The sequence below is a fragment of the Bufo gargarizans genome, chromosome 5, assembly GCF_014858855.1.
Source record: "Bufo gargarizans isolate SCDJY-AF-19 chromosome 5, ASM1485885v1, whole genome shotgun sequence".
In the NCBI taxonomy this organism is placed as follows: Eukaryota; Metazoa; Chordata; class Amphibia; order Anura; family Bufonidae; genus Bufo; species Bufo gargarizans.
In genome coordinates this window covers 488,575,301-488,597,909 of record NC_058084.1, presented here as the reverse complement: position 1 = coordinate 488,597,909, position 22,609 = coordinate 488,575,301, and the positions used below count along the sequence as shown (strand labels likewise).

Sequence of the window (22,609 nt, the reverse complement as noted above, 5' to 3'; positions counted from 1 at the left end):
GTTCTCTTCCTCTTGCGAATCCTTTTCCTCTAACCCCTCGCCTGCTCCGCGTTGACCATTTTCCATTTCTGTAGCGCTTACCTATGCCGCGGCGCTGTACACACCTCATTATGAAGACCCGTCTCTCTGTTTTTAGGTTACCTTTTAATGCAAGCGGTGCGCAATGCCGGAGCTGCTGGATGGTTTGTATCCAGGAAGGTGTTGTCGTTTCTTTGGTTGGCCATTGTATCACCAGGTTATTATTTTGATTTTGCGCATTGGAAAGGTCTCTGCATCTCTTCACTTTCTTGCTTTCCTGTCGTGTGTAAATTTTTATATTTTTTATAATATACATAGAAAATCCATATTAAACATGTTCTCCTCATGGTGATCACTTGTCCTGTTGTGTCACACCAATGCTGTATATCAAAATGATGTAGTAGTAGAAGTGCATGCCATTCTGTCCTGTGCCTGGTATTGGGATGCACATTTTTCTCATTCCAGGTCTTACTGCATGCTACGTTGTCATCTGCGCGAGCTCTCGGCTTTCACTCCTCCTGTATACGCTGCGTGCAGCCGGTGTGTAATCCTTCATCTCTCCCTTGCAGGAAAGGCCGCCTCAGGAATGTTTTGGTGGCTGGGCACAGGCTGGTACCAGCTTTCTACCCTGGTTTCCCTGCTGAACATCTTTTTGCTAACTAGGTCAGTATCTTGTAAAATTGCATCTGGCAGCAGGATCACCCCTATTCTGCCTGTTGGGGTTGGTCATGTGGCGTTAAAGGATTAAAAATTTGTGGTCCCGTTGTAGAGAGAGGTGCACTTTTTAATACATATGCTAACGAGGTGTTCGAGACCCCACAGGCCAGTGGCATACATGGAGAAGTAAAGACCCCATAGCAAGGATCAAACACAGGACGGAAGGGTTTCCACCTAAACCCCTTTCAATGACCCTTGGGCCATTTTTATTTTTTATTTTTTTTTCCCCACTGCCTCATTTTCTAAAAGTTGTTCCTTTTAGATGGTAGAGTCCTGAGCAAGTTTTTACCCCCAGTAGAAGAGGGGATGATCCCAACTGGGCCCCCTCTTTCCCTGGGCCCAATCCCATGCCGCAAGCCTGTCCCTCGGTGCACTGAATTGGTGCACGCACAGTTCGGATCTCAGCAGGCTTTTCCCAAAGCTGAGATCTGATCTCCGTATGTGCCGATTCAACACTCGCCTGCACATGCGCTGGATTACAGTGCCTGTAAGGAAAGAGGATTCCTGAGCTTGTCACTTAAGGGGAGAAGACTAGGGTGCGGTGAAGTGGTCGTGTGTGGGGCTCCTAATTAGCATATGCAATAAAAATCCAGGTGTCACGGATTTCAAATATAGAGGGGGTGGTTTAACTCTGCATGGTCAACCCTAACGGGCAGTAGGCCTAGTTTAATTGGGTTGATCATGCTGACAGATGCTCTTGAAAGGGATACATCATTCAGAACTGATGCACTGTGTTTAAAGGGTTTTCTCTCACTACAGTAAGTGCCATTTATCATGTAGAGAAAGTTAATACAAGGCACTTCCTAATGTATTGTTATCCATACTGCCTCCTTTGCTGGCTGGATTCATTTTCTCGCCCATTTTCCTTGGGGGACACAGACCTTGGGTACAGCTCAGCTCCCTAGGAGGCGTGACACTAAGTAAAACTGTTAAGCCCCTCCTCCATCAGCTATACCCTCAGCCTGGAGATAGAGGCTACCAGTTTTTAGCTTAGTGTCCAAGGAGGCAAGACACCCCCTGCTACTGCAGGGCTGTTTTCTCCTTGTTATTTTTACTTTTTCTTCTAATTTTGTTATTTTATTTTTTCCTAGGGATACCAGAGACGCATTAGACCTCTCTGCTCTCCCGGGGTTGAGCTGCGCCAGTGCCAACTTATCTGCACTGCTGCCTCCCCCACAGAAGCAATAGGAGGATCTGGGCAGCAATGGCTCCCCTACATCCCGCCAGCTAGGGGGTCGCCCGCACGACAAGCCCCTCTTCCAGCTTCCTGCCACTGCGGTGCCAGTGGCTGAAGGGGCGACCGTGCTGGAAAGGACTGAGGGTGAAGACGTCGGACGGTGAGATGGCTATTCCAGCCCATACCCCGTCCCTATCTGCAGCATCTACCCCTCTGGGTAAGGGGGGCACCCGTGGTCGCTCATTCTGAGCGCTCATCTGCAGGACAATGCAGCACAGCAGCATCCTCAGCACCCCCACGCCGTTCCCCCCCACGCTGCTATCTTTCTCCCCCCCCCCCCCCCCCCCCCCTCATTCGGGGCTGACTCCATTTTTTCTCTTCTCTCTCTCTCCCCCTTCCCGCCGAGACAGGGGGGCGGGGCTTAGCGGTCCCGGCAGGGGGCGGGGCTTACGCACGCGTCATTTTGGGGGCGGAGCTACGTTCTCCTTCACAGGAGACATTTCAAGCGCTGGAGGGGGCGGAGCTTGTTCCCCGCGCTTTCTGCTGAGGTTTCCCGCGCTTCCTCACTCCTGACGGGAAGCTGGGACACGGTGGGGGACTCTAACCTCCTGTGTACATCGCTCGGCTTCTGTGGGCGCTCTCTGCTGCTGCTGATCTGGGCCATCTCCTGACGTTCTTCTGAGGCACTGGTAGGACAGTTAACCCTCTCCTAACCCTCCTGGTCATAGCTGCTATAACCCTTTGTGGTCTCTATATTAGAGTACAACCACACTTCAGCATGTCAGATCCCACAGGTGCCCCCAAACCCTGGTACCATGCCTGTACCGCCTGTAAGGAACTTTTTCCGCGTGGGCAATCTGAGCCGCATTGCCTTGCATGTCAGGCCCCGGTGCAGGGCCCGCTTCCCGCTGCGCCCCCCGGTGCCTCTGAACCCCCTGACTGGGCTAGGTCTCTGTCTCAGGCGGTGGAAAGCCTTACACACGTAGTGGGCCGTCTCGTGGATAGACCGCCTCTCCCGCAGGCTGCCACAATCCGTCGCACCCGCTGGGACTACCGTTTCTGCCGCCCCCACTGGTTCCCTGCCTCCCAGCGAATCTTCCAGGGCCCGGCATACTCAGAAACGTTCAAGGGTTGAGCGCACATCTTCTCCAGATGCTTCGCTCTCTCCGCCATGCGTGCGAGCTCAGTCAAGTCTATCCTCTCAAAGGGATACGCTTTCTGAGGGAGAACTGGCGGATTCGGAGGTGGACATGGACTCAGAGCTTCCGTCCAAATTGGCGTCCGCGGTGGGGCATCTTGTCACTAGCATCTGTGATACCTTTCAGCTACACGATGACCCCCCCAGCTCTGAACAGGCCGGCGTGTCCTTTCTCAGCCCCAAACAGGCCTCCAAGGTTTTTCCCATACACGCTGATTTTTCTTCTGTGGTATCCAAGGCTTGGACTCGGCCTAACGTCCGCTTTATTACACCCAAAAAGCTGGACATTTGTTATCCCTTTCCAGCGGATTCTGTGACCACGTGGACATCCCCGCCTAAGGTTGATCCTCCCGTGGCTCGCCTGTCCAAAAGCACTACTATTCCTGTACAGGACGGATCTTCCCTCCAGTCTGTTGAGGACCGTCGTACGGAATCCCTCTCCAAGGCCATATTTACTGCCTCTGGTTCGGCCCTTAGACCGGTCTTTGCCTCCGCCTGGGTTGGCAAAGCGGTCTCTGAATGGGGTTTGCAACTGGAACGGGAGTTAGGGTCGGTCGTCCCTGTTCAGGACCTCCGTTCCTTAGCCCAACTAATTGTTCAGGCCGGAAAATTCGTCTGTGAGGCCTCCCTTGATGCGGGTGCCCTCATTGCCTGTTCCTCTGCCCTGGCAGTTTCTGTCAGGAGGGAACTCTGGCTGAAGGTTTGGGCGGCGGACGCTGCTTCCAAACGCTCTTTGGCCGGCCTACCATTCACGGGTTCCCGCCTGTTCGGAACCCGTCTGGACGAACTTATATCAGAGGCCACGGGTGGGAAGAGTACTCACCTCCCCCAGTCCAGGCCAATGGGCGCCCCCCGTGGTCGCGCTGGTTCGTCCCGTTTTCGGTCCTTTCGCAAGCCCACCGGGTCTAGACCCGCGGCCAGTTCTTCTTCCTCTGGCCCAGCCCAGGATAGACGCAAGAAGCCGTTTTTTCGGACGCAACCTACCTGGCGCAAGTCCCAGCCTGCACGGGCTCCCACAGGCCAGCAGCCCTCTGCCTGAAGGTGCGCCCCCACCCACCCGGGTGGGGGGCCGCCTTCTCCTATTCAGGAACGTATGGCGGGCCCACATCTCAGACGCATGGGCGCTCGAGATTGTATCTTGCGAATACAAAATCGAATTTGCGTCCATTCCGCCAGACCGTTTCTTCCGATCCCGTCCTCCGCGAGATCCCGTACGAGTGGCCGCCTTCTTCGCGGCCATTCACTCTCTAATGGACAAGGGTGTCGTCGCCCCCGTGCCTCCGACGGAAAGGTTCAGGGGGTTCTACTCGAACCTCTTTGTGGTTCCCAAGAAGGAAGGCTCAGTGCGTCCGATCTTGGACCTAAAACGCCTGAACCGTTTTCTCAGACTGCAGAGATTCCGGATGGAGTCTCTCAGGTCCGCAGTGGCCTCCCTGGAAAGAGGGGATTTCATGGCCTCAATCGACATTCAGGATGCATACCTCCACGTTCCGGTTGCTCCATGTCATCACCGCTTCCTGCGCTTCGCGGTGGGGGACGATCACTTCCAATTCGTCGCCCTTCCCTTTGGTCTGGCGACGGCTCCTCGAGTGTTCACCAAGGTCCTGGCCCCTGTCTTGGCCCTTCTACGTTCAAGAAGTGTTTTTCTTCTCCCATACTTGGACGACATCCTGGTCAAGGCACCCTCCTTCTCTCAGACATCCCGCAGTGTGGAACTCACTCTGGAGACCCTGACGCGGTTCGGTTGGATTATCAACCACCCCAAATCTTCCCTTACCCCCTCCAGACGGCTGATCTTCCTGGGGATGCTCCTGGATACAGAGTTGGCGGAGGTCCGCCTTCCGTCGGACAAGCGTCTGGCCCTTCGCGGGTCGGTTGGCAGTCTCCTCCGTCATCACCGCCCTTCCCTCAGATCCAGCATGCGGTTGTTGGGAAAGATGGTTGCCTGTTTCGAAGCGGTGCCGTTCGCACAATTCCGATCCCGCACCTTTTCAGAGGGCAATTCTGTCGGCCTGGGACAAATCACCGAGGAGTCTGGACAGGACCTTTCTTCTGCCTCCCCTGGCTCGGGCTTCCCTCGGCTGGTGGTTGCATATCCCTCTAAGGGGGAAGTCCTTCCTTCCACTGAACTGGCTGGTGATTACCACAGATGCCAGCTTACGGGGGTGGGGGGGGGAGGGGGGGGGGGGGGGGGGTTTCCCTCCCCGGTCCGTCCAGGGCGTTTGGTCTCTATCGGAGTCCAGACTTCCAATCAATATTCTGGAACTGAGGGCGATTCTTCTGTCCCTCAGACACTGGACCCATCTGCTGAGGGGCCACCCTGTTCGGATCCAATCGGACAATGCCACGGCTGTGGCATACATAAACCATCAGGGAGGCAGCGATGCAAGAGGTGACCCTCATTCTCCTCTGGGCGGAGACGCACGTGCCGGCCTTATCTGCGATTTACATCCCGGGGGTGGACAACTGGGCGGCGGATTTCCTCAGCCGGTCCACCATCGACCCGGGAGAATGGTCCCTGCACCCAGAGGTGTTCGAAGCCCTTTGTCTTCGCTGGGGTCGCCCCGACGTGGACCTCATGGCCTCCAAATTCAACCACAAGGTCCCCCTATACCTGGCCAGGGCACGGGACCCGAAGGCATACGGCGCCGACGCGCTCGTCCTTCCGTGGCGCGAATTCTCCCTTCTGTACGTCTTTCCTCCTTTTCCCCTCCTGCCACGGGTTCTTCGGAGGATCGCGGCAGAGGGCGTCCCCGCGATTCTAATCGCCCCGGATTGGCCCCGCCGGTCTTGGTACGCCGACCTAATGTTGCTGTTGGCAGACGCACCGTGGCCACTGCCCTCCAGGGAAGACCTTCTCTCTCAGGGACCGATCTTCCACGAGCATTTAGGCTCGCTACGTTTGACGGCGTGGCTATTGAGACCGCCGTCTTAACGCGACGGGGTTTCTCCGCGGACGTAGTCCGCACCATGATCCGGGCTTGTAAGCCCGTATCCTCTAGGATCTACTATCGGGTTTGGAGGTCCTATCTGGGGTTCTGTGAGTCCCGGAGCATCCCACCTCTCCGGTTTTCTCTTCCCACAATCCTGTCCTTCCTCCAGTCGGGTCTGGACCTGGGGCTGTGCCTCAGTTCTCTGAAGGGTCAGATTTCGGCGCTGTCTATTCTTCTCCAGCGTCCCCTGGCCCCTCTAGGGCCAATTAAGACCTTCTTACAAGGGGTGGCTCACTCTGTTCCGCCGTACCGCCCTCCAGTTCCTTCCTGGGACCTGAATGTGGTGCTCTCGGCGCTCCAATCAGCCCCCTTCGAGCCTTTACGGGAGGTCTCCCTTCGCCTTCTGTCCTGCAAGGTCATCTTTCTTGTGGCCGTCACGTCTCTCCGACGGGTGTCGGAGTTAGCGGCTCTTTCTTGCTCCGAACCTTTCCTGATCTTCCACCAGGATAAGGTTGTGCTTCGGCCTGTCCCCCGACTTTCCTGCCAAAGGTGGTCTCCGCCTTTCACATCAATGAGGACATCGTCCTTCCGTCGCTCTGTCCCTCTCCTTCCCACCCCAGAGAACGGGAACTGCACCGTCTGGATGTGGTCAGGGCGTTGAGGATTTACTTGGAGGTCACCGGGTCCTTTCGGCGCACGGACTCCCTGTTTGTGGTTCCGGAGGGTTCGCGCAGAGGGTTGGCGGTCTCCAAGGTGGCTATTGCCCGTTTCATTAAACTGGCGGTGTCTGAGGCTTATCGAGCCAAGGGCAGACCTCCGCCTTTTGGCGTCACTGCTCATTCCACCAGAGCAGTCGGAGCTTCCTGGGCGCAGAGGCATCGGGCCTCGGCTGAACAGTTGTGCAAAGCAGCCACTTGGTCCTCTCTGCACACTTTCACAAAGTTCTATAGGGTGCATACGCATCCATCAGCGGATGCTGCTTTGGGCCGCCTGGTTTTGCAGGCAGCGGTTTCCTGATGCTCTGGTGGTGTTCCGCCTTGGGTTTGTGGTCCCTCCCTTCTTGGACTGCTCTTGAACGTCCCAAGGTCTGTGTCCCCCAAGGAAAATGGGCGAGAAAAGGAGATTTTTTGTATAACTTACCAGTTAAATCTCTTTCTCGCTCTTCCTTGGGGGACACAGCACCCACCCTTCTGTGTTTGGTTACAGGGTTATGGTCTGGCGCCCCGTTGGGTTGCTGGCTGGTTGTTTCCGTTATTGGTTGTTATCCTTTCACTACTTGGACACGCAACTGGTAGCCTCTATCTCCAGGCTGAGGGTATAGCTGATGGAGGAGGGGCTTAACAGTTTTACTTAGTGTCACGCCTCCTAGGGAGCTGAGCTATACCCAAGGTCTGTGTCCCCCAAGGAAGAGCGAGAAAGAGATTTAACTGGTAAGTTATACAAAAAATCTCCTTTTTCTATCACATTATAAACTGCTCGTTTCCATGGTTACGACCGCTCTGCAATCCAGCAGCAGTGGTCGTGCTTGCACACTATAGGAAAAAGCACCAGATGTGCACTCCCAAGACCAGAGAGGCCAGCGCTTTTTTCCCGCTTTAGTGGCCGGGACTGAGGGGCGCACGTGCACAGCAGCCCCCATCCCGTCCAGCCATCTGCGTCGCAGCTGTGGCCGTAACCCCTGGAAATGAGCAGTGTATAATGTGATGGAAAAATGAATACAGCCAGCAAAGGAGGCAATATGGACAATCACAATACATTAGTAAGTGCCTTGTATTAATTTTCTCTACATGATTAATGCCATTTGCTGAAGTGAGACAATGCCTTTAAGGGATGTTGATAATATTCGTTTGGCCAATCAGCTCATCTACATGTTGATTGATCAGACTCTTTATTCCACCATAAAAATGCTGGTCTGCAGCACATCGCCTCATGTAAACGGGGATGTGCTGCTGGCATACTGTAAAGTGTGTTGGGGGGGACCATGCAGGTTCGATCAGTCTGTGTGAAGGCTTTTTAACAAGCACGGATCGCCTTGTTTTATTGCAAATAGCTTGGGTGGGTCTGGGTCATCTAAAAGGACCCTAGTGCAGGGTATGGCAAAGCACGGAGGTCAGGGGACACCAGAGAGTATCCCTGTCATGCCGCACCTCCCTCAGCTCCACCACTAAGCATCAATTTGGCCCAGAGTGTTACTTTAAACTGTACACGTTAAAGGGGTTCTCCCATCTGACAATGGGGGCATATCGCTACACCGAGAATGGAATGCCGAAAGTTGTGGAGGGAGCCCTGTGCATGCACAGCCACCCTCGCTTTATTTCTATGGGGCCACTGAAAATAGCGGAGCTCTGGTTCGTCTATTTCCGCTCCCAAAGAATGAATGGGAGCGGTGGGCGCACAAGCATGGGCGATCCCATTCGGTACTATAGGGAATTAGGGGTCCTCCGGCCACCACCATCCCTGCTCCATTCTCGATGTACATCCCAGAGGTGGGACTCTCGACAATCAAACAATGGTGGCATATCCTAGCGATATGCCCCCGTTGTCTCAGATGGGAGTACCCCTTTAAGGTTTTTGTAAGAGCAGAAACAGATGGCAGCGGACAGTAGATTCTGAGTGTTCTTGTGTTAAATGATTTCATTTCCTTGTAGATGCCTTCCAAGAGTTTCCAGAGCGCTGCTCCTCCTGATCCCATTGCTGCTGCTCCTGGGTAAGTGCAGCCATTGCTCAGTTGTCTGCCTATCCTTCAGCCTGGTGTGCTCCATCCCGGGACCATGGCCGATCAGCTGTTTGAGAAGGCGCCGCTTCCTTCTCACAGCTTTTCCTAGGCCACGTGACGTCACATTCATCGCTCACACGGCCTAGGCGCAGCTCAGCACTGTTAAAAATGATATATAGTATACCAATAAGCACCATTGAAGTGAATGGGGCTGAGCTGCAGTACCAAACACGGCCACTATACAATGTACGGGGCTCTGCTTGGTGAGCAGGGAGAAGGCCGCAGCGCTAACTTGAGTGCTGGGACCTTCTCAAACAGCTGATCAACGGGGGTCCCAGGTCTCGGACCACCACTGATCAGATACTGATAGGTCATCAGTATAAGAGTCCCAGAAAACCCTTTAAAGAGGAATTCTTATAAGAGCAGTTGACACCTCTGATTAATCATTCTTGCTTTAGTGTAAATGGGCCCATTGAGTGTATCTGAGCCTGGTCAGTTCTGTATTGCTTTTCCTGACATATGGTCGTTTGGGTCTGTCTATAGGTCTCTGGCTATGGGGCTTTGATTCCTTACTTGCCGTGCTACCATTATTTAGCGGATTTAGTACAACAAAAACAGCTGAAGATCCTATTCCTATCCTGAAGCCAACGCCTGACGCTCATATACCCAGCACTGACAAGACGGTAATATTTCCTCTGATGGCGGTCCCGTCTAGACGGATCACAGATGTGATTACTGCAGCGTTTGCGCTATCTATTGCTAAGAACTGAAAATCCCGATTAGGGCTGAAACGATTATTCGAATAACTCGATTAAATCGAGTCAAAAAATTCATCGATGCAGTTTCCCTGCATCGAGGAATCGTTCAGATCACGTGATCACGGAGCGGGAGTGAAATTAAGCGTCTCACTCACCGCTTCCGTGTCCTCCGGAGCCAGAGAGGCAGGACTGAGCGGCCGGCACAGCTGAGGGAGGAGGAGGGAGTCTCTCCCTCCCCACTGTGCGCGGCTGCCGCTGAAGACCAAGTAGGAGGAGGAGGGGAGGGACTGAGGAGGAGGAGGGGAGGGACTGTGGCCACTGCACCACCAATGAATGCGCCGGCCATATCCCACAGGGTCCCCCTCCTCCCCCCCATCATTGGTGGCAGTGTCCGTTCCGATCGGAGCCCCAGCAGTGTAATGCTGGGGCTCCGATCGGTTACCATGGCAGCCAGGACGCTGCTTAAGTCCTGGCTGCCATGGTATGTTAGTGAGCAGAGAGCAGCGCATTATACTCACGTGCGCTGTGGCCGGCGGTCGCTCCTTCTCATAGGTCTGTGCGGCGCATTGCTAATGCTTACAGCATTAGCAATCCGCCGCACAGACAGAAGAAGGAGCGACCGGCGGCCACAGCGCACGTGAGTATAATGCGCTGCTCTCTGCTCACTACTAACATACCATGGCAGCCAGGGCTTCAGTAGCGTGACTCCTGGCTGCCATGGTAACCGATCGGAGCCCCAGCATTACACTGCTGGGGCTCCGATCGGAACGGACACTGCCACCAATGATGGGGGGGAGGAGGGGGACCCTGTGGCCACTGCCACCAATGATTAATACTGGGGAGGGGGGGTTGCGTTATCAGAGGCTGGGGGAGGCAGATCAGAGGCTGGGGGGAGGGGGGGAGGCAGATCAGAGGCTTTGGGGGGGGGGGGGGAGGCAGATAAGAGGGGGGGGAGGCAGATCAGAGGCTGGGGGGGGGGAGGCAGATCAGAGGCTGGGGGGGGGGAGGCAGATCAGAGGCTGGGGGGGGGGAGGCAGATCAGAGGCTGGGGGGGGGGAGGCAGATCAGAGGCTGGGGGGGGGAGGCAGATCAGAGGCTGGGGGGGGGGAGGCAGATCAGAGGCTGGGGGGGGGGAGGCAGATCAGAGGCTGGGGGGGGGGAGGCAGATCAGAGGCTGGGGGGGGGGGAGGCAGATCAGAGGCTGGGGGGGGGGGAGGCAGATCAGAGGCTGGGGGGGGGGGGGGGGCAGATCAGAGGCTGGGGGGGGGGAGGCAGATCAGAGGCTGGGGGGGGGGGAGGCAGATCAGAGGCTGGGGGGGGGGAGGCAGATCAGAGGCTGGGGGGGGGGAGGCAGATCAGAGGCTGGGGGGGGGGGAGGCAGATCAGAGGCTGGGGGGGGGGGAGGCAGATCAGAGGCTGGGGGGGGGAGGCAGATCAGAGGCTGGGGGGGGGGAGGCAGATCAGAGGCTGGGGGGGGGGAGGCAGATCAGAGGCTGGGGGGGGGGAGGCAGATCAGAGGCTGGGGGGGGGGAGGCAGATCAGAGGCTGGGGGGGGGAGGCAGATCAGAGGCTGGGGGGGGCAAGCAGATCAGAGGCTGGGGGAGGCAGATGGAGAGAGAGTGGTTAATGGAGGCTGCAAGCACCACCTTGGCATGTATAAAGTTATTGGTTTAGAGAGGGGTTAATGAAGGCACCTCCAAGGTGCTTTCATTAACCTCTTCAGACCAATAACTTTATACATGCCTAATGCCAAGGTGCTTCCATTAACCCCTCCAAACCCAATGGGCATGTATAAAGGTATTGGTTTGGAGGGGTTAATGGAAGCACCTTGGCATTAGGCATGTATACAGTTATTAACCCCTTCAAACCAATAACTTTATACATACCTAATTACGTACGTTATTTTAAGTAGCTTTTTCTTATTAGATTACTCGATGAATCGAGAAATATAATCGATAGAATACTCGATTACAAAAATATTCGTTTACTGCAGCCCTAATCCCGATTCCTACCCGCACCTCCTCCTATTGAGGACTGATTTAGTCTGATCTTTTGACACCTCAATGTGGAGTTCCCCTTTATGGGTGTTCCATCTTCATAAATTCTCATGTTGTATGTGAAGATGAATTGCCTTTTGTGAGGTAGCCGGTAGAGATGAGCGAATTTCAAAAAACGGACCGAAATTCGGGATATAGAAAAATACTGACGAGTGAATGTAGCCTAACTATGACTGAATGCCTTTAGAGGCATTCCGTTATTTATTCCGTCATAATAGAAGTCTATAGGCGGCAAAACTGATCCGTCCTGTTTACGTTATGCAGGGGAGTCCTCTCTGGGACGGATTCGTATTGCAGCCCATAGACTTCTATTATGACGGAATAAATAACGGAATGCCTCTAAAGGCATTCCGTCATAGTTAGGCTACATTCACTCGTCAGTATTTTTCTATATCCCGAATTTCGGTCCGTTTTTTGCGGATCCGTTGTTCCTGAAAATGTTTCCGTATGTCATCCGTTTTTTGCGGATCCGTAAAAAGCGGAAACATGTATAAATTTAACAAAGCAAATAAAGTTGTTTGGATTTCTTTAAAAAATTGAAAACTTAAAAAAAAAAAAAGGGAATAAGTGATTTCTGTGGGCAGGATTTAATTTCCAGGAATGGATTCCGCATAAAACGGATGACATACGTAATGACATACGAATGTCATCCGTTTTTTGCGGAACCATTGACTTTGTATTGTACCAGGATCCGATTTTTGCGGAAAAGAATAGGACAAGTTTTATATTTAATCGGAACAACGGAAACGGACAGCACACAGATCAGGAAAGAAAAAACGGACGTGTGAATGGACCCTTATGTCCGTGGTAACGGAATCCATAATGCAATTCACCTTTTTACCACCAAACGAAGTGTGAACGAATTTCATAAGCGGAAGTTCGCTCATCTCTAGTCGCCGGCATGACTTTTAATAAAATGAATCTTCTTTTTTTTTTTTTTTTTTCAGGAAGGGGGTCTTCAGTCTGACAGCCGAATGCGGGAGCTGGAGAAGAAGTTTGGGTTAATGGTTGCCAGCCAGAGTCATCACGCAGAAGATTACAACAAACTGAAGCTTCTGGTCTTGGCGATGGAGAAACAGATGGCTCAGATGAATGACCCGGGTCACATGTCTGTGTTAATTTCAGGGCTCCTCAGTGAGCATCTGGGCAAAATACAGAGAGATGTACAGGACAAATCCACGGTGAGTACTCTTCCAGGTTATCGTGAGCGTCTTTTCTGCTGGCCGTGCTCAGAGGAAACTTTTAGTAAAGTGCATAGCATTGCCGGGGTCCAGCAGGAGCATCCCTTTCATGAGGTTTTGCTTTGATGCATGCAGTAAAAATTGTAGTCCCCAAGCGAGGTGTTGGGAGGGGGGGGATGCTAACATTAGTGAACGTATTGCAGAAATCTTACAGAACACTGTGGCAGGTTTACACTAATCATGTCTGAGTTAGACAGACTAACAGAGGTGGACTAGCCACGGACTCTACGGCCGGGTACATAATGATCTGATGTCCTCAGCATTTAAAGGGGTTGGCTGAGATTTTAATATCTATGACCCGTCATTAAAGGGGTTGTCCGGGTTCAGAGCTGAACCCAGACAATCCTCAATTTTCACCCAGGTAGACCCCCCCCCCCCCCCATTGACTGGAGCATCGGAGCGTTTTTTTTTTTTTTTTTTTGGAGATCCGGTGACGTACCGGGCTCTCCATGGGGCTGCCAGGAAGCCTGGTGACATCACTAGCACTGATGGACGGGCTTTAGTGCTGCCCTAGCCAGTAAAACAGCTAGGACAGTTCTAAAGCTCGTTCATCTAGCCGGTGACGTCATCTAACACACTGCCGGGCATGAAGTCAGGGGGGCTGCCGGGGTGAGACTATGGGTATGGCCAGGTTCAGCTCTAAACTCGGACAACCCCTTATTAATATCAGATCGGCCGGCGTCTGACACCCCCACGATCAGTTGTATGAAGGAAAGGCGCACACAGTGCGCGCATGCGTTCTCTTTCTGCTCGCTGCTGCCATGTCTATGGCGAGCAAGAAGAGAAATGGGAGACGGCACGTGCGCTCCTTCCCTTCATATCTGCGAGGGTGGAATGTGTCGGACCCCTGCCGATCTGATATTATGACCTATCCTAAGGATAGGTCATCGATATTAAATGCCCAGAGAACCCCTTTAATTAATGCTATGTGCATCAGGTACTTATGCACCTGAATTCAACTGTATTGTTGTCCTTAGTATGGTGATACATTGAAATACTGCAGCGGAGGTGACAGTATTTTGTGCTGCACTGTGGTATTTGGTTCTGCTGGAGCTGCATTTTGTGCTGCACTGTTATTGCTGGCTCCGTCTACTTCTGTTCTTGTCTACTTGTGTTGCACCCGGTCTACAACATGAGGCCTCTTTTTTAGACTTTTTTTTCCCCAGGGCCACTTTAAGCTCCCAGTCTAAAGATATGCTGAATTTTTCACACTAGCTGAACACTTACGGGGCATCAGTAATTTCCTTGTGAGGTCTATGGCCAAACCACCCCTGATTATTTCTCTAACTCCCATAGAGGTGATGGGGAGCTACCTAACCCTGGCCGCCGTGTACACGTGGTATTCCGGTCTCTGCCATGAGTGGCTAAGTTGGGAATGTCCCTTTCAATGATAGACCAGGAATGTTCAGTCCTATTAGAGACAGAGCAATGGGGAGGGTTTCTTTCTAGATTTCCCTCCACTCCCATGTCGGTCTGTGGTCCTCTGCCGGCCTCGTCGGTGAAGTCAGTATTAATGGCATGTCACCACTGCTGCCAACGGATTTTGAATGATAATCATGTGCCTATATAAATGTGTGTTGCTTATACTGGAATAAGGGAATTTTATTTTTGTAGAAGGCCGGACTCTCTGCTCAGACTAATCGATTCTTCTCTCTCCTCTTAGGAAGACCACTCTGTCAGTAGGAATCACGAAGCCCGAATCCTACACTTAGAAGCACTGCTGCGTAAACTATCAGAGGTATCTACTCTGGACGTTTCCTAGATCGCTGCTGAATAGTGGAACATGATTATGATGTATTCAACCATTTTTATCCCTCAACTTTTTTTTTTTTTTTTAATTTTTTTTATTTTTTAGGCCGTTGAGGAAGACCGGAAACGAGCGCAGTCAAATGCAAGGTCTGCATTTTTTTTTTTTTATATTTTTTTTTAATGTTTTGCTTGAATCTAAGAATTGGTTAGCTATAGATACTAAAAACCTAAAGCGGTACCGCTTGAGTCTTAACTTATACCCGCCTGTTACCTTATTACGTGCAGTGAAATTGGCGTTCAAGATCAGAATCATTTACGGACAAGGATTGAAAGTCTGGAAAAAGAATTTGAAGCCTATAAAGCAGAGTTCCTCAAAGAACAGAGCGTAAGGTCCAGCTGTGATCTGCCAGACTGCATACTTCAGAAGGTACTCTACCGTTGGTATACTTGGCCGTGCATACACTTACTGAGAGGCCTTGGGTGTAAAAGATGGGCGTACTGTATACTATTGAATGATTTATTGCTCATTAGGTGGATGCCAGGGTGAGAGAATCTGTCCAAATGATGTTCGGGAGCCAAGCAAACTTGCCAGAGGCCTTATTGCAGTGGCTTTCTGCCAACTATGTCAGCAACAAAGACTTCAATGCCAGACTGCAGGAAATGGAGATTCACCTGTTGAGGGACATCACACATCAAGTCTCGATCACTGGAAAAATCCCAACGTCGCAAATGGTGGAAGAGACGGTGAGACGAGGGATAGCCGGCATCACTGAGCAGGTAAGAGACTATGTTCTGGCCGCTCAGCGATATCATGGTTTACATTAGTTGGGATACAGATGACTTGACTCTGGTGATATTCTTGTCCTGGTGCTGTCAGTGTAGAACAGACAGCAACTGGACTGCGTGCCCTTATAGTCAGTGGACCTATTCACTCGTGTAAGTTTCCTCACAGACCATCGATCTGTGCAGAGAAAACCGTGGCGTGCACCATCCACGTCTGATTTTCAACTGAATAGGTGTCAGTGTGCGGTCCATAAACTAGTCTGAGTTTACTACCTGGAACACAGACTAGTTTAAAGGGGTTATCCCATCTTAGACAATGGGGGCATATCGCTAGGATATGCCCCCATTGTCTGATAGGTGCGAGTTCCACCTCTGGGACCCGCAACTACAAGAAGAACTGAGCGGAGAAAGTTGAGGAGGGCGCACTGCGCATGCGCAGCTGGCCTCTATTCATTTCTATGGAGCTGCCGAAATTGGCCGAGCACTGCCTCAGCTATTTCCCTCGGCCCCGTAGAATTGAATGGGAGCGGTGGACGCGCATGCTAGGTGCGCTTCCATTCACTTCAATAGGAGAGGCAGGGAGCTGCGCCTGGTGGTGGACGGACCCCAGGAAACCCGGGGTCCTCCAGCCACGACTCTCTCCCCGGGTCCGTTCTCCTTGTAGGTGCGGGTCGCACCTATCGGACAATGGGGGCATATCCTAGCAATATGCCCCCAATGTCTAAGATGGGATAACCCCTTTAACGTGAATGAGCACTTGTAGGTTTCCATAACTCACTTGATTCATTGGAGGGTTAAGCACATGCGTTCACCTCTAGTGTTCACCTCATCTGAAATCGCTTTGTTCAAAACTTCTGTTTAATACTGTATGGAAATCAGTCTCCGTGCAGTATTAGAATATAGCCGCAGTTAGTTCTCAAAGTCGCGCGTGACTTCATTGCTTAACTAACTTCTTCGGTTTCAAGTTTAAGTGGTTTCCCCACTTTAGAAATCAATTACCGAACTCTGGTTCGGTTCAGACTGGTCCCTTGGAACCGAACCAGAGTTCCTTCCTTCGGAGCCCATACATTCTAATACTGTACGTATCTCTCTACAGTATTAATACGAAGTTTTGAACGAAATGACTTCACTTCGTGATAGCTCCATTTGATAGCTCCATACCACCACCAAGATTTAGATGATCTCTTCGCTATTACTACGGTGTTTGGGGAGGGGGCAGCACTGGACATCTGGACAGCGTAATAAACACTTAGCAGATGTCTTTCCACAAACACGGAGATTATACTGAGGCTTCGTCTCTGTTTACAGGAAGCGCGTGTCATCGTGAATAATGCGCTGAAGCTTTACTCCCAAGACCGCACTGGCATGGTGGACTTTGCGTTGGAGTCTGGAGGTAAAGTAGCTTCTGATTGCGTGGGTTTGTTAGCATTAAGCACGTCTTATGTTTTGTTTGTACCAAAATCACATTCAGGAAGTTTAGACTCTTCAAAAGGTCAGAGATAAAACAAGACTATTTTCGGCAAATGTTTTCCACCCAATGGAAGGACGTATCTGACATTTATTTGGACAGGATATCTTTTTAAGGATGAAATCTGTGTCCTCTTCCATAGATTTTTTTTTATTTATTTTTTTAAAGAAAGTCTGGTACCTTTTTAAAGGGATTGTTCCATCTAGACCATGGATGTCAAACTCATGGCCCTCCAGATGTTGCAAAACTACAACTCCCATCATTCCCTGATAGCTGTAGTATGCCCAGGCATGATGGGAGTTGTAGTTTTGCAACAGCTGGAGGGCCACGAGTTTGACATCCCTGATCTAGACATTAAGACACATACATAGGATATGCCATGTACAATATCTATGATAGGTGGGGGTCCCACATCTAGAACCCTCTTCTTTCTCAAGATCTGGTCCCGGTCCCGTACTTCTGTGCAATTCACTGCTGTAGAACCTCGAAAAATAACCACGTCAGTGTGCTTGGTTACTTTTGGAAGTGCCATAGCAGTAATGGAGCAAGGTACACATGAGGCGGGCCTCCGTGAGACCAGAGCAGGACCTACACCCATCAAACATATATGGCATATTCTATGTATATACCATAAATATCCAGATGGGACACTCCCTTTTGAGAGAAAATATTGGGGTCCTGCTCAGTCTCCTCTCTCGTGCTTTCCTGGTCAGTGCAGACAAAGAAGTAACAGAAGTTAAATGAAATCTTGTTTTACAGCTTTCTAGAAATGGTCTGTGCAAACAGATATCTCCCAAGAAAGAGAACCATCTCGCCAGCGCTACCTATTGGAATTGGCTTCCCTATGAGTCAAGATCTGACTTTCCAACAAGCCTTGGGGTTTGGCAAGGGAATATGACTAAGCCAGATATCCATCCATAGGGGTGCTTGCCCCCTCATCAGTATGGCGTAGGATTCTGGCCGGCTCAGTGCGATGTCATGGAAGCGGGTCCCAAGGCTTGTTGGAAAATCGGATCTTTCCTCGTAAGGAGCCAGTTCCAATAGATGTTGCTCAGGATCGGTCATACGTATCTGATTAGTGGGGGTCCGACACTGGGGAAACTCACTGATCAGCCGTCTGAGACGGTACCAGTGCTCCTGTGAGGAGAGCAGCCTTCTCTCGGCTCACCAAGCACAGCGCTGTACATTGTATAGTACAAAAGAAATCAGCCGGCACCCACTCAGTGCACGGCATAGGAAGTAATCTCCACTAGTTATCAAGGAAAAATCCCAGCAGTCGTGTCTTGTATATTCGTGATGTTTTATTGCATCAAATCAAAATGTCCTCAATCCAGGACGCGTTTCAGCAAACATGCCTATATCAACAGTTGATAAAGGCATGTTTGCTGAAACGCGTCCTGGATTGAGGACATTTTGATTTGATGCAATAAAACATCACGAATATACAAGACACGACTGCTGGGATTTTTCCTTGAGTACATTGTATAGTGGCCGTGCTTGGTATCGCGCTCAGCCCTATTCACTTATGGGTCTGAGCTGCGTCTAAGCCACTTGACCGATGAATGTGTCGTCTCATGGCGTAGAGCGCTGGTGCCTTCTCAAACAGCTGATCAGTGGGGGGGGTCTCAGGTGTCGGACCCTTATCGATCGGATACTGATGACTTATCCAGCGGACAGGTCATCAGTATTAAAATCTTGGAAACCCCCTTTAAGTGAATTCTACCCTTCCAGCATTTTTCCATCACTGTTCTTCCTGTGGAGGAAGTTGAGTGATAATTTTGAGAATTCTAGCGTGGTGGTGGTGGGGGGGTGGAGGGTGCACAATGGTTGCATTTAACCTGTGATGACTTTGACACTGCGACTTGCTGTGGAACCCTAAACCATGATCATGCATACATATTTCACTTTCTAAATTTCGTTATTAAACTCCTGTGTGACTAGCTGTACGCTCCTCAAAGGCTGATGTGTTGTTGATATGTCTAGGTGGAAGTATCCTGGGCACTCGATGCTCTGAAACCTATGAGACCAAGACGGCACTCGTCAGCCTGTTTGGAATTCCATTGTGGTATTTATCTCAGTCCCCCAGAGTGGTTATTCAGGTGAGTCCTGATTCTCCGACTGTCTTTGGTCACATTAAACTGGTTTTCCAGGTTAGAAAACCCATTCTTCATACACAGGGGGTTCTCTGTCAAGGATCCTCACCTCCTGGAGACGGTGGAGAATGCGGACATGCACAGCTAGATCGCCGTTAGCATGTCCAATATACTTGTCCCATAGCTCTGTGTGCTTTTATTGAGTGTAAAAAAAAGATTATATATCTATCAGCCTGGTAAGAAGCCCAAGGGGCTGCACTAACGGTTCTGGAGCCCAGCACCGCCTGCATCCAGGAATCTCCTCCTTGCTCACAAAGATGCCGTAATCTCGCGGTGTGCAAGCTCGCGCATGCGCAGTGCCTTCCCTGATGCCAGCACAGGGAAAGAACACTATGCCGGCACTGCGCATGCACAAGCTCGCGCACCGTGAGATTACGGCGATCTGACTTTGTGAGATATAGATATATCTATCTATATCTCTCTATTACCTCTATCATCTCTACTTTTACACTCCATAAAACCACTCAGAGCTATGGGACAGGTATATTGCGGCGATCTAGCCGTGCATGTCCGCATCTCTATAGGGTAAAAAAGGGTGACAGAATCCCTTTAACCTTGTAATACTTAGTTTCCCCTCTGGTGGTGCTGCATGGAAACTCGACACCTTACCAGATTACCCCACAGATTACTTCTGATTGCTGTGGGTCCCAGGTGGGGGTGAGGGGGGCTGGGATCAGATTATTTTCAAGGGATCCCTCTAACAAGTAAAGGTTGTTCAAAGCAGAGAGCCGCCTTTTTCTTTCAACCTCTGACAGTGATGTGTTCTTCTCAAACCTTTATTTTATACTAGATTTAGTTTTTAACTTCTGCTTTAGATTTTTGCTGCACAATAATTTTCTTTGACAGCCTTGGTGAATGTTTGACAGTGTACTTGGATCTCTTAAAGGGGTCTTGCCACCATACATATTGCTGGCATATTGATTAGATCTACCATTAATGTATGGTCCTTCTTGACATTATGCCAGAAATTCCAACACTGCTTCATGACAGCAAATGGTCTTTTGCAAGCCTGGTATGTGGCTCATCAGACCAAGTCCACAGACAAGAAGACCATAGTTTCTGGATCGAACCAGCTAGGATTTTTAAAGCTCTTGTACGGCCCCTTTGAAAGGAATTTCTAATATATTGACATTTGTTTTTCATTTACGGTATTTTTGCACCATATAATGCACCTAGGATTTGGAGGAAAAAAGACCCCCCCCCTCCCCCGCCAATCTTCATTGGATCCCACAAATAAGACTCCCATTCCTCAATAGACCTCCGATCAGATTCCAGTCAGACATAAAATAATTAGTTTGTCCTGTTCTAGATGGCGCCACACTGCAGATCCAGCGGCTCTTCCTGCACTCACTGCTCCTAGGTCTTCTTTAGGCAACACACTGCACTATGACCTGATGTCGCACAGCGTCGGGTCCTGGCGCTGTATGCAGTCACAGTGCAGCATGGTGCCCGGAGAAGACCAAGGAGCGGTGAGTACAGCCAGTACTAGTAGCACTGTATTCACCACTCCCTTGTCTTACTATGTTCTAGAGCGTGCTTCCATAATGGAAGCCCTCACTAGTTTTCGCTCCATAGGTCTACATTCGCACGTCAGCAAGTGTTTTGCGGATCCGCAAAACACGAAATGCACATGGCCGGCACTCTCATAGAAAATGCCTATTCTTGTCCCTGATTGCGGACAAGAATAGGACATATTCTATTTTCGTAGAACATAGTGTGCTGTCCGCATCTTCTCCGGCCCCATTAAAAATGAATACGTCTGCAGCTGTTGCGGAATGGATCCAGACCCGTTCATGCGGAGGTGTGAAGGTACCCTTAGACGCACTGCCATTCCCACCCACAAACGCACACACTTTGTGGGCGGGTGGGGTGAGTCTTATGGAGTGAAAAATACGAACCTTTTCACAAAGTAGAAACCTTTCATTCATATCTGGTATGCTGATAATAACTATAATGGGGACCGGCAAGGATCCGGCCACAACCTGGCAAATAAGCAGACAATCGCCCAGGTGAAAACTACTGCGTGCCTGCTAGAATACGGTGGGATTGGGCAGGCTGATGCTTGCCGGATGTACGATGTAGCAGGGTTAACACAAACTCTTAAATCACATTTCTTAACTCATCGCATTATCTTGTAACAAAAGCCATTGAAAAGCAATTAAAGGTGTTTGCTTAACGCATTTAGTTTAGATAACGCATCTCATAAAGCATGTGCGTTAACTCTGCTACATCTGTACAAGCGCTAGTGTAAAACTAGCCTAACCAGCAGGCTGGAGTGTAGCAGTCTACTAATGGTGGTTTCTGTCTTCTCTTTACAGCCTGACATGTACCCAGGTAACTGCTGGGCCTTTAAAGGAGCTCAGGGGTACCTGGTGGTGCGGCTTTCAATGGAGATATTTCCAACGGCTTTCTCATTGGAGCACATTCCAAAGTCCCTCTCCCCAACTGGTAACATCACAAGTGCCCCTAAGGATTTTGCTGTCTATGTAAGTAAAGTAGTAATATACGTTTAGCATCTCACGATTGCACGTTCTAGCTGACGCGTTTCTCTGCTTAATAGGGCTTGGGAGATGAGTACCAAGAAGATGGTGTCTTATTGGTCCAGTCTAAGTACAATGAAGAGGGGGAGCCTCTGCAAATATTCCATGTCACGGTAATTGCGCAGGGCAAAAGCATTTTTAGGATATCCAGTGACTTACCGGGCTCTCCATAGGGACTGCTTGGCGGAGGCTTCCACCGGTTGATGTCACTGGCAATAATGGGCGGGAACACCGCTAGGCGGAAGCCTTCGCCTAGCAGTGTGCTATTGTAAATAAATAGAAAAGCCCTTGCCCTGTTCGATTCAGCGCAGGGCAAGGGAGAGCATCGAAGCGTGAAATTCTCCGATGCTCGTATCAGAGGGGTGAAGATGGGGATATGTCCGGGTTCTGCTCTGAACCCAGACAACCCTTTTAAGGGGAGTGTTACAGTTAATGAAATGTGCACGTTTTTGCTTTTCACGTATAATCTTTTTTTTTTTTTTTTTTTTTTTTTTTTTTTTTTTTTTTTTTTTTTTTATCCTGCAGGAAGAGAACAAAAAGTCTTTCCAGATTGTGGAGCTCAGAATCCTCTCCAATTGGGGGCATTCCAACTATACTTGTCTGTATCGCTTCCGAGTACATGGAACTCCCGTGAAAAAACCTGAATAAAAGCTATTCGCAAAATGAACACTTTTTTTTTTTTTTTTTTTTTTTTTTTTTTTTTTGTTGTAAATGCTGAAAACCTGGAACACTGGAATATTTCCGAAACAAGGGTGGGAGCGTTGTTCCATAGAGGATCCACAAGGCCTACAAGGAAAAGCCCCGCCATCCAAGTCCATTCGATATGTACTTAGCAGCTGCCAGAATGCTCTTATATTTTTTCTTTCTTTTTTTTCTCTCCATGAAATGCTGCATGCCAAACCACTCAGGATTGAAAGGCCAGTTAGCAGGAAACCCACTGGAATGGTGGCCAGCGAGAAGACCACGCTGCTTGGTAGAGCCATTAGGGTTCTGGTAGAGCTCTTTCCAGATAACTAATCTGGATGAACCCAAAACATCTGGACAATCCTCCCCGTCAACCCTAGCAAGCAATAAGCTAAGACGACACTATATTTAGATGCG

At 50.4% G+C, this 22,609-nt stretch overlaps 1 protein-coding gene across 9 annotated transcripts in view; it reads left to right on the top strand.

The window, feature by feature from the left end:
- The window catches only part of SUN1 (Sad1 and UNC84 domain containing 1), a 58,522-nt gene extending 36,300 nt beyond the window's left edge, over nucleotides 1–22,222 (top strand). For all 9 annotated transcript variants that reach the window (XM_044295300.1, XM_044295299.1, XM_044295295.1 and 6 more), the window contains 14 exons: nucleotides 137–235; nucleotides 588–681; nucleotides 8,692–8,750; nucleotides 9,303–9,442; nucleotides 12,522–12,755; nucleotides 14,479–14,553; nucleotides 14,671–14,711; nucleotides 14,850–14,991; nucleotides 15,096–15,341; nucleotides 16,656–16,740; nucleotides 18,799–18,914; nucleotides 21,287–21,454; nucleotides 21,529–21,621; nucleotides 22,034–22,222. In XM_044295300.1, coding sequence (XP_044151235.1) covers nucleotides 137–235; nucleotides 588–681; nucleotides 8,692–8,750; nucleotides 9,303–9,442; nucleotides 12,522–12,755; nucleotides 14,479–14,553; nucleotides 14,671–14,711; nucleotides 14,850–14,991; nucleotides 15,096–15,341; nucleotides 16,656–16,740; nucleotides 18,799–18,914; nucleotides 21,287–21,454; nucleotides 21,529–21,621; nucleotides 22,034–22,156 — 1,715 coding nt within the window. In that variant the 3' untranslated portion in view covers nucleotides 22,157–22,222. The remainder of the gene's footprint in view (nucleotides 1–136; nucleotides 236–587; nucleotides 682–8,691; nucleotides 8,751–9,302; nucleotides 9,443–12,521; nucleotides 12,756–14,478; nucleotides 14,554–14,670; nucleotides 14,712–14,849; nucleotides 14,992–15,095; nucleotides 15,342–16,655; nucleotides 16,741–18,798; nucleotides 18,915–21,286; nucleotides 21,455–21,528; nucleotides 21,622–22,033) is intronic.
- The last annotated feature ends 387 nt before the right edge of the window (nucleotides 22,223–22,609 follow it).